General features: G+C 39.8%; 1 protein-coding gene across 1 annotated transcript in view; it reads left to right on the top strand.

Moving 5' to 3' along the window:
- The first annotated feature begins 1,095 nt into the window (after window positions 1–1,095).
- Window positions 1,096–16,450, top strand: part of Necab1 (N-terminal EF-hand calcium binding protein 1) — a 140,657-nt gene continuing 125,302 nt past the window's right edge. Inside the window, exons 1-2 of the mRNA XM_028780915.1 lie at window positions 1,096–1,252; window positions 9,077–9,101. Coding sequence (XP_028636748.1) covers window positions 1,154–1,252; window positions 9,077–9,101 — 124 coding nt within the window. The 5' untranslated portion in view covers window positions 1,096–1,153. The remainder of the gene's footprint in view (window positions 1,253–9,076; window positions 9,102–16,450) is intronic.

The following is a 16,450-nucleotide window of genomic DNA, read 5'->3' as shown; positions in this document are numbered from 1 at the left end:
TTGGGTGTTCTCAGAGTATAGTGGCTTAAAACCATCAAACTTCCTCTGTAGAAGTTCCTGACTTCTAGAAGGAATAAATGCACCATTGGAAGAGTGCAACTGTAAGGCCTTTTATGTATTCTGGCTCAGAAAACACAATCTTTGAGGTCTAGGCATGAAAAGAGCCTGCAGAAAGAATGACAATTCATATGTTAGGACATTTTGAAGTTGACACACACTCTAAGTGACACATACTCCAACATTCAGCCAGGGTTGAAATCAACCAAACTCATTCTTTGTAAACACTAGATACAGAACAGCCTGGAGGTAGGGAAGTGGAAACACCAGAATCCACAATGTTGGAAGGCTCATGGCCAGGATCACTGGTGCAAGGCAAATTATCTCCCTACATTTAGTCTGTGATGAGCCTAGCTTGCCTCCCCCTCCCACACCTGATAGTGCCACTTGTGCAAGCATTGGAACTATGAGCTAAGTACCACTCTGGTGATCATTTTTCAGATTCATAAAAACTAAACCTTAAAGATTTAGCAATTTGCTAGATCACAAGATAAAAAAATCAAGTAAGGCAGATGGCCAAACCCAGTGCCTTAATTCCAAACTGAACTAGCCATCCTTTCCAGGAAGGAATCAAGTTGGGTGTGTCTTGGGGCGTGGGGGCAGAATTCTGTTTCCATCAAGGGTGGAGTAGACAAACCTCGGATTCCTTCTTTCCACTCATGATTTTCCCTCAGTGCTTCTGACCTCGCTCCTCTGCTGCTCAGGACAAAGCTTTGTCTGGTCTGTCTTGTAAAGTGTCCAGTTCAGCAGGGTCCGGAAGGTTACCTTTGACAAGTGACTAAGGGCTTGCCCAGGGCAGGGAATGCTCACTGGCAAGGGGAGTTACATTGTTGCTAAGTGCTGGGATGAGTCGGATCCCCAGTGAGGTGCAGTCAGCCACGGGAAGGGGGCGGCGAAAGCTAACGTGCTGAAGCCTAGAGGCGGGAGAGGGAGGAGAGTCCGCGCTGAGAGGAGGGAGGCGCGCGCCGAGCGAACACCCACTCGCGTCCGACCCCGGTGGCGTGGCGCGGGGAGGCAGCAGCTGAGACAGCACCAGGTCAGAGCCGCTGCATCCCTCCCAGTCTCCGCCTGCCTGCCGGCGCCAGGACCGCTGAGGATGGAGGATTCCCGGGAGACCTCACCATCCTCCAACAACTCCTCGGAAGAGCTCAGCTCTACCCTGCAGCTGTCCAAGGGCATGTCCATCTTCCTCGACGTAAGTATAAACGAAGTAGTTAGGTAGGCGCCTTAGGCATCACCGCTGTGAGAGAGGAGGGGAGAGAGGAAGGGTCGGGAGCAGCGGCTGGCCTCTGCCCAAACTATCTCCTACCTACTGTCCCCCACAGGACCCTAGGCAAATAAATGCCAGAGGGAGGACTGCCATCCAACTTGTAAAGACCTGTCCCAGACCTACAGCTTTGATTATAAGCATTAAGGAGCCCCAAAAGTTACACTTCCCAGCACCTAGGGCTTCTGCCTGGGCTGTAGAGTCTCCCATTGATTCAGGACTCACCCTGCTGCCCGATTTGCTGGCAGGCACTCTCCCTTGTGCTGGGGAGCGCTGATGGAAGCCTTAGACATTGTGATGCTTCTCCAGCTGCTCCCAGCTACCTCTAAAAACCATCTCTTTGAACATATTTGCTTTTTATTTTACAACAGTAGCCAAGGTCTCTTTTATGATAATGATTTTCTTCTTCCCTTTTGGTGCCCGCTCCCTTCCCTATTATTCTGTTCCTCGTGCCTAAGTTGTAATTACTATCATTAACCTTCTCTTCTAGTTTTTGACGGTTTTCCCTTTGGTCCCATTCCTTGCTTGGGAACTGACTTCCTTCCTCCGCAGCTCTAGCATGACCGTTCTTTTCTTTCTGTGCTATTTTCTACCCTCATGCTTTCTCTATAACAGTTTTAGATCTTATTTGCTCCTCCATTCTGCTTTGCTTTGTTCCTGATGTTTCAGTTCTCTGTGTTTCTCACCGGATTCCCTTGTTAGGTTCCCTGGCTCGCCTGTCCCTGGGTTGCTTGCCTTCTGGGTTCTGGCTCTCTTTGCTGCTGCTGTTCACATGTCAAATTCACTCTGTTCCCCTAGGTAGTGTCTGGCTCGCTCAGTGGGGACAGTTCTAGCCTCTCCTTGTTTAGCATGATGGAAAATGGGCAAAGCATGCCAAGAAGCCCTGTTTGTCTCTGCCCCTCCCCTTCTCTAAGCCATCACTCCTTATTAAAGTCCAAGCGTGTAGGAGGTGGGCCAGAGGCTAAAAACACTTGATTATAAAAAAATGAAAATATGAGGACAGCAAATACAACTATCATAATGGCCAGTGAGGGAGTTTGAAGATGATGGGGGAGGGGCAAGGAGTCCTCTATTTGTCGTGAATGAATTATCTAGACTTTTTTTTTAATTGGAGGAGAACCATATCAATAATTAAAACTTGTATGAGACACTTAATCGAAGCTTCAACCCCACCTCCTGGTAGCCTTTTCCCCACATCACCATGCAGAGCCAACTCGAGATTCAGGCTTTGGGGGTTAGTCATTTTCTCCTCATGAAAACACGATTTCCACTTTTTGCTGCATCAAATTGTTATAGTTTATTTTTCTTGGAAAAAAAATTCTCTACATAGGCTCAGTCTATGCTCTAACTATTTATTCATGCCCTGCCGTGCAGGAACTAGGTTGGGTCAATGTAAAGATAAGGCAGCACACACACGGGCAGGCAATCCCAGGATGGGGGGAATCAGGATCTTGCTCATCCAGACCATTATGAGGAAGAACACTAATCCACCAAGAAGTTAATTCTGAGGCCAAGTGGGACCTCTGTTCCTTAGGACCCAATCTGTGCTCTGCCCTCTGAGGGCACTGAGCACTACCATGTGCTTTTATCTCATGCCTCTAACAAATCCCGCTGATTCCCTGATGAGGAATAAGCTGAAACCAGGTAAGAGCAAAGAAAGCCACCATACAGACTTACCATGCTAAGCTCAAGTGTTCAACTGCAGGTTTTTAAAAGCGAGATTTTAAATCTCATTTTATTATATATGTGCAGTTGTTCCCAAGTTCTATAAACAATGCAAGGCCCCTGTCCTGATGGAACTTTCATCTAGAAACAGGGCTGGCTCCCTTACCTTCTTAAGTCTAGTTCCAGAACTAAAAAGAAAATAACAAACCAACCTGATTCCACAAGAGAGGCGTTAACATGCCTGTTTCTCTGTGAAATATAGTTTTAAAAAAAGATTAACTGCAATTGAGTTCTTTTTCTTGGATAGAAAATATGTTGTTTACACGTTTCTGAGTTATTTTGTGAAAAATGTAACACTCTGGTGAATTGTGTGACATGAAAAAGGGTTGGTTATTTAGAGGCCTCTGAATTATTCATTTCTGGATCATGTCGGTTTTAGCTAAAGCAAAATGTGAAACATAAATACATCATTTGATTTGATTAGATTTATTTCGTTTATTCTAGCAGCGATGCTAAGAATGATTGCTTTTTTAATTCTATTCAGATCACAAGGAACAGGTGGTAGATTCTCCCTGTTCCAGATCTGAAAAGACATGAGACCACTTGCACCTCATAGACGAATTTTCAATTTTGGAAAAGAACTGAATCTCCCAATAAGAATAAGAAAAAAATCTCATTTATATTCAAGTATCATTGGGACAGTAAATCTTTATATTTCTTAGGGAGTCTACTTGAACCCCATTTGAGGATGCTGTTGAGGATATGACTAGGCCCAGCAAGCCGATTGGAAACTAGAGATAAACAATTGACTTAACATGAAAATCAGATTTTGTAGAATCATTTGTCTTTCATTTCATTTTTTTTTATTTATATTCAGCAGGTGCCATGTTGTCATTATGGGGTGACAATATAAAGAACAAAGAAAAAAGGGACACATGAAATGTACTTTTGAAGTACTATGGTATATCCATGTACATATTCACAAATTCATAAGTAGAATAGCTTTAGCCAAATTCACAAAGGAACCACATATAATAATAATATTATTATTTTCCCCCAAAGAGTCACAATAATATATCACCTTATCATAACTATTTGTGAATACCTACTGAGAGTAAGAAGAAGACCTTTCCTGAGTGCTGCCTACCCATGCATACTGGCACACTATGCTGGGCATATTTAGACAAGACACATCTGCTAGGCTTGGGACAGGACCAGAACGGGCTCCAGTATACAGCAACACAGAAGGATCAGAAAACTGACAATTGGATTCCTTTTCCACTATCTTGCTATACTTTCCCAAGTTGCTTCATTCCAGATAATGGAGAATAAAGTTACATTTAAAATGTGAGTCCCTGGAGTAGTCAGATACTCTTTTGATTAATCTAGTCTGCTACTGCACAGTGAGGGGAAAAAAAAATCTTCCATTCTGCTCCTGATGCAAGATAAATTCCAAAAGAAATGGGTTGCATCTCTATCCATCCAATGGCACTGTCCTCTTCAAATAGATTTCCTTTGGCTCTTCTTATGTTCTCTGCTGGGCATCTGACCCAGGGTCCTGTGCATGCTAGGCAGATGTTCTATCTCTAAACCACACTTCCTGCCTCTCATTACTTTTAATTGAGAAGGAACAGGACCTTCTCCATTTTGCTTGTAATGGGGGATTAAAGCTGGAATGTCAGAAAATGAAGTCATGGCTTTACAAGTTGACATCTCCCCCACTCCTCCATCTATGTATAAGAGCACGTGCAAAGCACTTGGCCTGGAAGGTCAGAACTTGGTAAAAATGAGTAGTAGCTTCTCCTTCTAAAAGGTTTTGATTCTGAGGCTTGGCACATGCTTATTTGTGTGAGAAGTGGCACGGATGGAGGATTGTCAGAGCAGAAAGGGCTTTCCAACATCATGAGTCTATACTTGATTTATGCTATTGCTACACATCTTCTATCTTGCTCAGTCAGACATGCACGCTGGACTATTTGAATGCAATTGTATGTTTCGGAAAATATCAAGTAAAAGGCTAAACAAGAATGGCTTTTGCCATCCCTTTCCGCATAGGGCTTACCCTGGGCAACACTGAGAAGAATGGAATAGAATTTACTGATTACATTTTAGTCATGTGTTTTCTAGTGCCAACTTCCCAGCAGCCTGAGGGCAACCCATGGTGGTGATCAAACTATTTATTGAGCACCCAGGACTGTGCACCAGGACTCAACTCCTTGTTATTTTCCTCTGTATATAAGTTTATGCTCCCTATGAACTACAAATTAATTCTGAACATCCCAAGATCCCACCAAGTGACTGACAATCCATCTTATCCTGAATTGTAACCTGAGTCCTGTTCTGGGGTTCTTGTTAGTCCAGTGAATAGTAACATTTTTATGCTTTCAAGATAACATTTACATTTAAAATCTGCCCTCAATAACTTAAAGTGAGGAATTTCACTTATGGATATCAAAGAATAACTTTGGAGATAATAAGGAAGCTGTATGATAATCCATAAATTATAGTGAAGTATAGTTTTCTTCATATTTAAGCTTCCTGCCTTCACATATTTAAATGTATTTACTATGCCTAGTGAGGGCAGCTGTGAAGATTAGCAGGCTGTAGTAACACTACATACTGAGCTCCATTCTCATCGACAGTGCTTTTTATTTTTAATTGTGAGCTCAGAGGCAAAATTTGCAGTTTGCAATTCTATCCATATTTAATTACAGGAGTTTATTATTATGAGTTACTATCTTAATTTCATCTCTGAGAATCTGAGTGCTACTCCTGGTTGTTGTTTACATGGCATGATGATGGAAGTCTTGGGTCCACTTTTAGATGTGTGGTTGTTTCCACTCTAGGCATTTCCCACTTGTGAGGACACAATAGAATTCAAAACTCAAACCTCAGGATCAATCAAAGACCAGAGATGGAAAGTGTTTCATGCCTCCCTGACTTGGCTGTAGCTTTTCAATTTTGGGAGACAGAAAGAAGCTCCAGTGGAAGAACGGATCTTCAAAGTTTCTACCAGCAACCACTCCAGAATGTAGTATCAGTCAGTCCATTCTAAGTAGATCCCTTACCACTGAAATTCATCTTCTCATAATAATGAAGTTTATTCTGTGAAATAGAAGGCTGATTTAAGTTTGATGATTAGAGTGGTACCCATATGTTGCTGGGAAAGTTTCATAGATGAGATTTGTTAGAAATAATATTGCTATTTATAATATAAAACATTTTGGTAAAAAGTATATTTATTTATACCTCACTTGTTGAAGTCAAAATAATGAAAGGAGGATCCTTTTTCTGTGATAGAAAGAAGAAAAATAACCAAAGTAATAATGAAAAACAGTTGGCTGTGCTTTAATCTGTTCACCAAGAAGCGCCAATGCAAAAATGAGGATTATTCTGGTTATTTAGCTATAATTAAAACTTACTCAGGAAAAACAAGAACCCCAAGGGATCTTTTCATATAATTAAAGTTTGCATTTGCAGTACTATAGATGGTCATTCTCTGCAGGTGTGTACGCAACACATTATGTCATTCAGTTAGACTTCTGCCGCTTCCTACATCACATGGGGTTAATTGGATTGCTCCTAACAGAAAGAAAGAATCAAAAACTGTTCAAGGTCTAAGTATGTGGGGAAATTTTACAGACCGAATCGGTGGAGTCCCAGTGGGTTTTCACGCTGCAGCTGGTTCCACATGCAGGAGGAACATCTATGGTTCCAGCGGCCTGGAGGCTTTGGCAGCGGCAGGCCCCAATGACACGAGGAAGTCCTTGGTTCCAGAAAGGTTTATTGTCATAGCAGATGGTGGATGAATCTAGGTGTACCCCTGTAAAACTCAGGCCAGTCCCGAGTTAAATAGGGAGGGAGAAAGGGGGAGGATTGGGGGAGGATCGGGGGAGAATCTGGGGAGGCATGCTTAATTTGCTCTGCCCTCTGGCCTTCATTAGTATGTAAATCCCTAGAGCCTGAGGCCTATAGTTACGCCCTCTACCTGTGCACTTTGACAGGGGCTGTAATGGCCAGCGTACGTGACTGAATTTTATGGAGACTGGACTGCTTTTCAGGACCCTGGGTTCTTGGGGTGCACCGAACTCCTGCTGGTTCTCACGCAGAGTCTTGGGGTTCTAGGCAACTGCCCAACCATGACCCAGAATACCCTTACACAGTCCCACATAAGTATATAGTAGTGTGTTGGCCTTTGTAATAAGCAGCTGAGCTTATCTCCTTAGAGACTCTCCAGGCTGCTCAGAGAGCAGCAGTTGGTTCTTCCACATGTCTTAATACAGCTTTTTGGAGTGTTGAGAGTGTCTCTGTATTGTTATCTTTTTAGAAGGACATCACATTAAGGTCCATACCTCATCATTGTCTGATTACACCAAAGAAGGACCCAACTTCAAATAAGGTCACATTCATAGCTACTAAGAAACTTGGGCTTCAACACCTGTTTTCAGGAAAACAACAACACAGTTCAACCCACAGCATGTATCTTTCCATGTTTAAGTCCCAAGTAAGCAAAGTGTTTCTTTCTCCTAACTGCTCAAGTATAGTCTGTTATTGACTGGCCCTAAGGTGTTCCTGACTCATCAAACATCATTGTCAGAGAGATGTGATACTCCGTCAGGGCCTGAATGCTCTACTCAGCCCTTAAGCATAGAAACCAAAAGTAGAGGAAAGACTACTGTCCCAGGAAAACAATTAGAAAATATTGCCACTGAGTAAGGAATCCCAGATGGCCAAAGAATCGTTGTACGTCTATACACCATAAATAGGGTCCAAATTAATACTATTACTACAGCCAAGTAATATACAGAATAGATGTATGGGCTCCTATTTACTGATCATTTGGTATTTTTCTGCTTTGCTTTTATTTCCCATTTTATTGAGGTGTCAACTAATTTAAAGTGCATACATTTAAAATATAAGCTTGTTGAGTTTTAACATATGAAATGTGACAGTTCCTGCAAATGTCACAGCTGACAACAAAACAATCTGCAGAGAGGCATGGATGAAAACTCAGTTCAGTATGACGTAGTTAGCCAGGCTTATTGAAACTTCTAGAGTTTGACAACAGGCTAGATCGCTTTAGACAAATTTAAGTACAGTACAATTTGGATAAAAGTTTTCTGATAACAATTATCCCTTTACCTGGGATCTGGTATGGTCTCTGACTGAGATAGTGCAGAGGTCAGCTGACTATAAAGTACATGTGACATCTTCCCTAAGGATGAATTCAGTTGACTGAGAAGCAAAGCTAATGATAAGGTCTAGGGAGAAAGAGTCTGGAATAAACATTCTAAGGGATTTGTGTAAGGCCTGGCTCTACAGATAGCAAAGGTCACCAGGTTATTAACAACAGCCACTCCCAGCCCTTTGGGTAGGAAGCAGATATACATTTCTTTCCTTGAGGAGACACTCCTTCTTGGTTAACATTCTCAGTTTCTCCAGTGCTGATCTGTGAACACTCTTGCCTTCTACAATGAAACAATTATATATGAGATAATTTAATGTTTTTATTACCCTCAACAGTTCTCCGATATATATTTATAATCCATAGCTATCAGCCTCAACAACTGTTAGACAGTTATTGATCTACTTTCTGTCATTAAATATTATTGTGCAATTAAAACTGTATATACTGGGACTTATACAGAGGGATGTTTTTGTGTCTAGGTTTTCTACTTAGCTTAATCATGTTAAGATATAACCAAAGTTTTATATGTAAAATATTTTTGATAGTTGTTTCTTTTTAAATATTTGGCCCACTAGTTCTTTATTGTAGTGATCTAACACTTGGTTTACCAATTAAGCTGTTAATGGATATTTGGTCTGTTTCCAGATGAGGGACTGTTTAAAAAGGAAGGTCTCAGTTGGAAAAGATTCACTTAACATAAGAGTTTTATTTGTTTAGCAGTATATGAATTTATGTGTATATATAGCACTCATTGCAATACTTAGGAACAAAAATTTCTTTCTTTTTTTCTTCTGCTAATCCTGGAAACTCAGCCTAGGGGTACACATATGTTAGGCAAGTGAGTTAAGCTCTAGCACAGCAGAAAAAGAGGGTAACATTTTTCTTCTTTTTCTTTCCAGATCCTGAGGAGAGCAGACAAAAATGGTAAGACCCAAATTCTACAATTTCTATTTATTAATTCATTATATATTAGGCTGTTTTATAAAGAACAGAGAAGTGAAAAGTCCTAGAAAATGACATGTATAATACCATTTTAGCAATAGTCATAGGTTTTTTTTTATCAAGTTTATGTCTCCAGATATTCATGAGAAGTTGGCAGATGAATTCAAATTTGACAGCAAGATGGGATTTTTGCCTTTGAAGTCAGAAGTCCTATGGTTCATTCATGTGCTGTTACTTCTCCCTTTAAAGATTGAAACAATGTTTAGCAACAGCAGTTTTGATTCATTGAGTGTCCTGGTGTATATATTTTGTGTTAGAGTTCTAAGTTGCAAAGGATTTTGAACATATGTCTGTTTGGTACCAGCATCTAGGTTCACCAGTTTCATAGTGGCCTGAGAAGTTCCCAAGGCATTCTGGCATTGCTGCCCAGAAAGAGTACACCTTACTCTTTACATGAAACATTGGAAACTCTCATCCTCAGAGACAGAGAAGTGAGAGACAGCAAACCAAAAATAAAAATTTTCCCTGAAAATTTAGAGGCAGCTCCGCAAAGTGCAATTATAAGCCCATGGATTTTTTTTTTTTTTTTTACTCCTTGATTCCACTAGAAATTTCATTCCATAGAATCAGAGCTTATTAAGTTTGTTCTACTTAAGTACTTCAATATGGCATATAACTGCTAAAAGTGGCTTAATGGTTTCAGGATACAAAAGCTTCTTTCCCTTGCTTGAAATCTCACTTCTTAGTTTGAAGGAAAGATTGCAGTCAAATCTGACCATTACAACATGTTATCTAGTTTGTGCTTAAGAGTACAGATCCAGAAGAGCTTTTCCAACATTGCACCCCTTTCTCCCCAACACCAAATGTCCATCCAGGGAGCATTGAGAAAGCATCCCCAGTCTTGTCATGTAAGCCTTGGTCTGACTATCAGAATATCCTGTTTCAAATCATGTTGCAGCAATTGTTATGTTACCAAATCAAGGATGCCCTTTGCCCCTTTGTGTTATTACTTATGAAAATGGGAGTGAGGATATTTTCATTTTGCCTTCCTATCTGATCCTTTAGCCCTTTGCTTAATATCTGGCCCCAGTATTACTGATATACAACAGAGGGACACATTGGTCTTTATGCCAGCTGCCCTGTGTTTTAGCTTCTGCCTGTTCTGATATACCTGCCTCCCTCTTTCCTGAAGCTCTGTGTTCTTTTAGGTGATATCTTTTGTTTCCATGGACCTCAAGACTCTGATTAAGTTCTGATATAGCCTTTATATCTATCACTTCTCTTTTTATCAAAAAATATCATACTCCATAATCATAGTAAAATCCAGTTACCCTACTCCATATTCATGACAAAAATCACCTGTCAAATCCATGCACATGAATAAATGTAATGGTTGTAGTAGCCCTGTAATTCATGCTACACAGCACAGTCACGTGTTCTGACAGCTCTGTATCCTGTATTTCCAACATCTCCTTCCCTGAAAGTGATTCATTTCCGTTCCCTATTCTTTTCCTAATGTTTGGCTCTATCACATGATCAAAACCACCTTTCTCCATCTCCTATCTCTCAGTCATTGCTTGTATTTGTATTTACCCTGCAGTCTTCTGAACCACACAGTTTGCCTGAGCATTTCTCCATTAGCCCACCTCCGTGATACTTGTCTGCCTTAACCACTGCTTATTATGACATTCCTCTCCAGCAGCTTGTGAATGTCCACATACTGCATACAGCAAAAGTCTAGGAAGTCGTCCCTATGCCGCAGGCCCCGCCCATTGCCTGAGTCCCTAACTCATGTATATATATATATATATATATATATATGTATATATATATATATGTATATATATATATATATATACATATATATATATATATCATTACAGGGGAGGGCTGAAGTTGATCCTAAAAGATTCTAGTTCCCTTAGCCAAACTTACTTCTCTGGGTCAGAAATCAGTCTTCTGCATTAACACTATGCACAGCAAATATTTTACATTTGTAGACAATTGTTTAATAAGTTAGTGGTGAAGATGCTCTGGTCACAATACATCACTTTGATCTGCTCACTCCCCTCTACCTTCTCTCTACCTTATTCTCCATCCTGACTCTTGGTGTAAAGTTGGGGGATGCTTAGCATCTGGCAGATCTGGGCTTACATTACAGTTATTCCACCTTGTAACTCTACAGACACTAGGAATCACTGTAAAGGATAACTGAGATGATGCGTGTGAAACCTCTGGGGGGGGGGTGTCTGACACACAGTAGCAGCTTAATTTCCAAGCCATGAACTCTTTTTGTGTTATGATGCCTTGACTCTATGAAGCAACTGGTGGCATTTCAGCAATGTCCCCTGTAGTGGGATTTGGTGGACAAAAAACATAAGGCTATTTACCAGGCATGCTGACGTGCAAAAAAAAAGTAGAGAGGGTAAGATGGAATGGAAATGTGAAGATTCAGAAGTAGCCACTTTTCTGGACCACATGTTTATTGTACTCTGTATTTGCAAGTAAACAGCAATTACATCTCTTTGCTTTCTTGGGAATGGACTCTCACATGACACGGACACTTGTGGACAGCTTAATTATTGTGGCAATAATGAAAGGAAGGAGAAGCAATAAGCAGAATGGGAATCAGCCTGCCAGAGGACAGAATTAGCATTTGGACTCCATGTGACATGAAAGAGAAGCTGCAAGAGAGACAAATGGGAGAAAATACATGATTAGGGATTAGCTAGAATAATGATGTCTTGGTGAGATATTTTTTGGTCTGGTTGTTGTTTTTAAATCACGGGCTAGGATTCTAAGCAGAAAGACAGAGTGGGAAATAGTGTTGCTTGGGGGAGATGTTAGTGCTTTGATCTGAAAAGCCCAAATTAAACCCAGAAATGCAGAATTCTGGAGAAGCTTCCTCACACCTGGGCTGAATGACAACGAAAATGGTGCACGGATGTTTTTCAAATGTTTGCAAAGTATTATTAATTTTTGTTTAAGGAAATTTAACTAGCAATTAATAGGATTGCATGTATTACTGGTATATAATATGATGTTGGGTTATACATATTCATTATGCAATGGTTAGTAGCAAATTGCTTAACATATTCATCACTAATCATGACACACAGTAAGTCCCCAGAACTTGCTCATTTTATGACTGGAAAGTCTATCTTTCTAACAACATCACCCCATTTCTCCTACGCCTAGCTCTTAGCAACCGCCACTCTACTCTCTGTTTCTGTGGGCTTGACATTTTTCAGATTCTACATAAAACTAAGATCATATGGCATTTGTTGCTCTGTGTCTGGGCCAAAAGACTTTCTTTAGCTTAGGTACAATGCAAAATAAAAAGGCTCCTAGCGGTGAATAGTGACATCCAGTTCCTCATGTTGATATGCACTTGCTCAGACCCACTGCTGATCCAGTCCACAAATAGTTATGGGAGATAAAAGGTGGTTATGACCTGTGCCAAACGGCTGATCTCTGGCTGAATTGCTCTGTGGTGTAGTTCTCTGGCTTTTAGTTACTCTAAGTCTATGAGGGCAGAGCTGTCTGAGGCTTATAAGACTGAGCAAACTGCCTTCTGTGGCATAAGTTCTAAGTCAATAGTTATGAATATTTGTAAGAGAGGCATCATCAACAATTTGACCTTGAAAGTTGAGGAAGAAACTGAATTATATGAATTATTTAATGAAGCTACACCATGCTATTTAGCTATTTCTACAAATTATTAATAATGACTGAAATTTATGGTGGATTATTATGGCCTAGTTCCAATGCTAAGTTCTTAACATACATTGTCTAGAATCATTCTGAGGAGCCCACCAAGTAGATTGAAGTCATAGGAAGAACAGAAGACGAGAAAAAAAGAGCCCTAGTATCTTGGCTCTTATTCTGTCTAGGCTCATGATACCAAATGAGTCATTCACCTTCTCTTTGTCTCTTTATCTGTGAAGTGGGTTGATGATAATAGCTCTTTCAAAGCTGTCTTGAGAATCAACTGAGATTATACTTTTGAAGCATTTTGCTTTTTATTATTATATATTACCTATACACAATAACATTTCATTATATTTCATAATGAATAACATTCACACACATTCACACAGGTACACACACATATACATGCATATACAAATACACACACACACATACACACTATCTCTCCTGCCTCACTAATTCTTTCTCTATTTCTTCCCAATTTGCTCGTGTTCTTCTTTCATGCCTTTTCTTCTTCTTCCTTTACTTTTGATGACCTAATAAGTTTCATTAACTTTGATCACAAGAGCACATGTGAAGAAAATATCTTTCCCTCATGAATGAGTAACTTTTTACTCATTCTCAAAGATGGGTGGAGCCTACCCTTCCCAGTTCCACTACATAGTGATTACAGATCAAACCTTATGCAGACCTTGTGTATATTTTCACACTGGTTGTGAATTCAGGAGTACAGTAGATGTGTAACTATCAAAAGTCAGAGGTCCACACTGCTGTCCCTGTCTTCCTCTGATGCTTCCACTCTTTGTTCTCTCCACATCTTCTGCAATGTTCCATGAACACTGGGGCAGAGTGAGGTGGAGGAGGAACATGATAATATAGGTGTCTCACTTATGAGTGGGTTTCCGAAATCATTTATTCTCAGTGCTATAACCTATTAAAAGTCACCACCGACAAAAATAAATATGCTTCTTTGACCAAAGGTGATGGCAACACTCTTCTGTGTGTATAGCATTGTTATTTGGAATGTAATTTGAGAGACACATCATGATCATTTAGCAAAATGACAGTCATAGCTTTGTCACTAAAGCCTATGACTCCCTACCCCAGCTATGGCCTACTGATCATGTTTACAATACCAGATGTGAAAGCCCTTGTGTAGAGCACACACCAAATCCAATCAGATGGTGGTAGGTTACCATCTTGATAGATTTGCCACTGTTTCTCTAGTGAGCTCATGTTGCCTGCCTTGATGCTATTGCATACATGGTCTGCAGCTTAGTAAGGCTATTGACAATTCATCCCCAGCAGTGAAGTATTAATTTCAGTCTAGGTACTAATAGCCCCTATTTGTAGCTATTGTTTCTGATGTTTTTTAATGGACTGAATCGAGCTAAAAGGGTTAACTAACTGCCTTTGAGTTGTACCTTAAGCTAACAGCATAGTGAATACAGACATTCCTTACTCCAAATTGACTTATTCAATTTTTTTGTGTGTGTGCGTGCATGTATTATAATGTAACCCAATACTACAAGGGTCTGATGCTCTGTTTTTGTAATACATAATAATTACATTTAATTTATGTGTTACGTCCTTCATTAGGAAGCTGAAAAAAAAAAGTACTGAATGACTAGCAAATCTCCAGAAAATGGCATTAGCAAGAAAAATCCTGGACAACAGTTCATGTTCCACTTATAAAAATTTGAAGACTGCATTGGTCAGTGAGTGCTGATTATATGAGAAGCAATAAAAAGCCTTTCAAGTTCATCACCCAAATCTTGGATTAGTCTATTCTTTCATGAAAATTAGATAAATAGAGATGAAAGCCAAGGTTCAGTACCTAGGGCTTCTTTACAGAGAGGTGAGGTTTTCACATATCACTCCAGAGCCTTAGGGCAGTCTATAGTCTACTGAAACTTGATAACAAATCTGTGCTTTAATGTGAGCCACACAGTTATCCCTTAACCCCAAGGAGCTCCCAAACCCTTCCTACTTGTAACCTGGTATGTAGACCCAAATAAAATGCAAAGATTGAGGTGTAGGCCCAGAAATTAATAATATTAATGCAAAGTTGAATTTATTTCATAATTTCTCACTCATTTCTTAAAATGTATGTGAAACTGAGAATAAGACCATTTACCAGAAGGATTCTCAAATAACTCTATGCCCACGACTTTTCTCAGGCCTAATATAAAATCCACTAGACACCTACCACCCTGGAAGCCAAAGCCATGTCACTTAGCAATGAGTCACTTAATCTATGCCCTAAAAAGGACCCTATTAGGGGTGGCTCACAGCACTGAGTATGGGAGGAACATTGCAGATTCTAACTGCAATGACATTTTTATAGCAAAATAAGAGAAAACAAAATTTCTATCTCTGTAGTACGTTTTCTGAAGTGAAAAGCAGTTTCACATACACAAATGTGTTACTTTTCTTCTATAAGTACAAAATCACAAAGTTACTGATCTTTACATAGCAGGACCTATCTTATATTACAGAAGGAAATAGAAAATCTAGATTCAGACTTGTGAACCTAATAAATGGCCACTAAGTGCTCAGAAGTCAGGCCCAGCTAGGACAGCAGAGCCTGAGGTATACAGAGCACAGCATTTACCCTAAAACCTGGATCCAACCTTATATGCACATGCAATTTACCTTAGCCATTGTTTTTACTCCTCCTAGATCCCAGAGGGATGTAGCATGGTGGTTAAGCTTATGAACTGTAGTCAGATTAACTGGACTCAAATCTTTGTTCCACTTTCTTATGTGAACCCAATAGTTTCCTTAGCTTCCTACCTCACAAAATGAAGCAAAAAATGGTGGTCCTGGTACATGCATGTGAAAGAGAGAGATGGTACATACAAGCTTGTCAGGATGATGTCCAGCCCTCAGGAGGTCTTTAGTAAATGCTATCAACTTTTAATCCTCTTTATACTTCTTATTCTTAGTATTGGGACTGTCCATCTCAATGTCTTTCCTATGATGGAGGGCAGCTACCACCACTGGCCACAGAGCTTCTGCCCAAGATGACCTTATTATCATCCAAAACCTGTGGTGATGAATTGGCCTGCCTTTGCCTTGGCCGTTTAGTCTTTCCTATTGTTTGCAAACCAATAATTCCAGCTTAAGTTGTGCTTCCTAAGAGTTGATGCCTTATACATAAAAATCATTTGAGATTTTTGTTGTTCTGTATTGGAAACTAAAGAAGTTGAATGGAATTTTATTTGCAGCTTTTGAAAGAGTTAAAGGAATTATGTGATATGTCATATATGTAAGACTTCTTTGCTTTCAAATTTTATGACATGTAATTTCTTAGTGATGCTACAATATCATGTGATCAATATATTTCTTTAAGTGTAACTATTTTCTACAATATGGTTCTATATACTTAATATGAAGGTCTTTTAAAAATGGTTATGAAAGCTGAGGTGAACTATGCATAGCTGGCTTTGGATTGAAAAGTTAAGTGCTAGTTTCAGTCCTTCATCTCTTCTCTCTTTTTATGTTTTCTTTCTTTCTTTTTATTCTTTCTTTCTTTCTTTTTTTCTTCCTTCCTTCTTTTCTTTCTTTCTCTCTTTCTTTCTTTCTTTCTTTCTTTCTTTCTTTCTTTCTTTCTTTCT

Source organism: Grammomys surdaster, unplaced genomic scaffold (assembly GCF_004785775.1).
Source record: "Grammomys surdaster isolate TR1022 unplaced genomic scaffold, NIH_TR_1.0 97, whole genome shotgun sequence".
Classification (NCBI taxonomy): domain Eukaryota; kingdom Metazoa; phylum Chordata; class Mammalia; order Rodentia; family Muridae; genus Grammomys; species Grammomys surdaster.
This window is presented reverse-complemented; position numbering and strand designations above follow the sequence as displayed.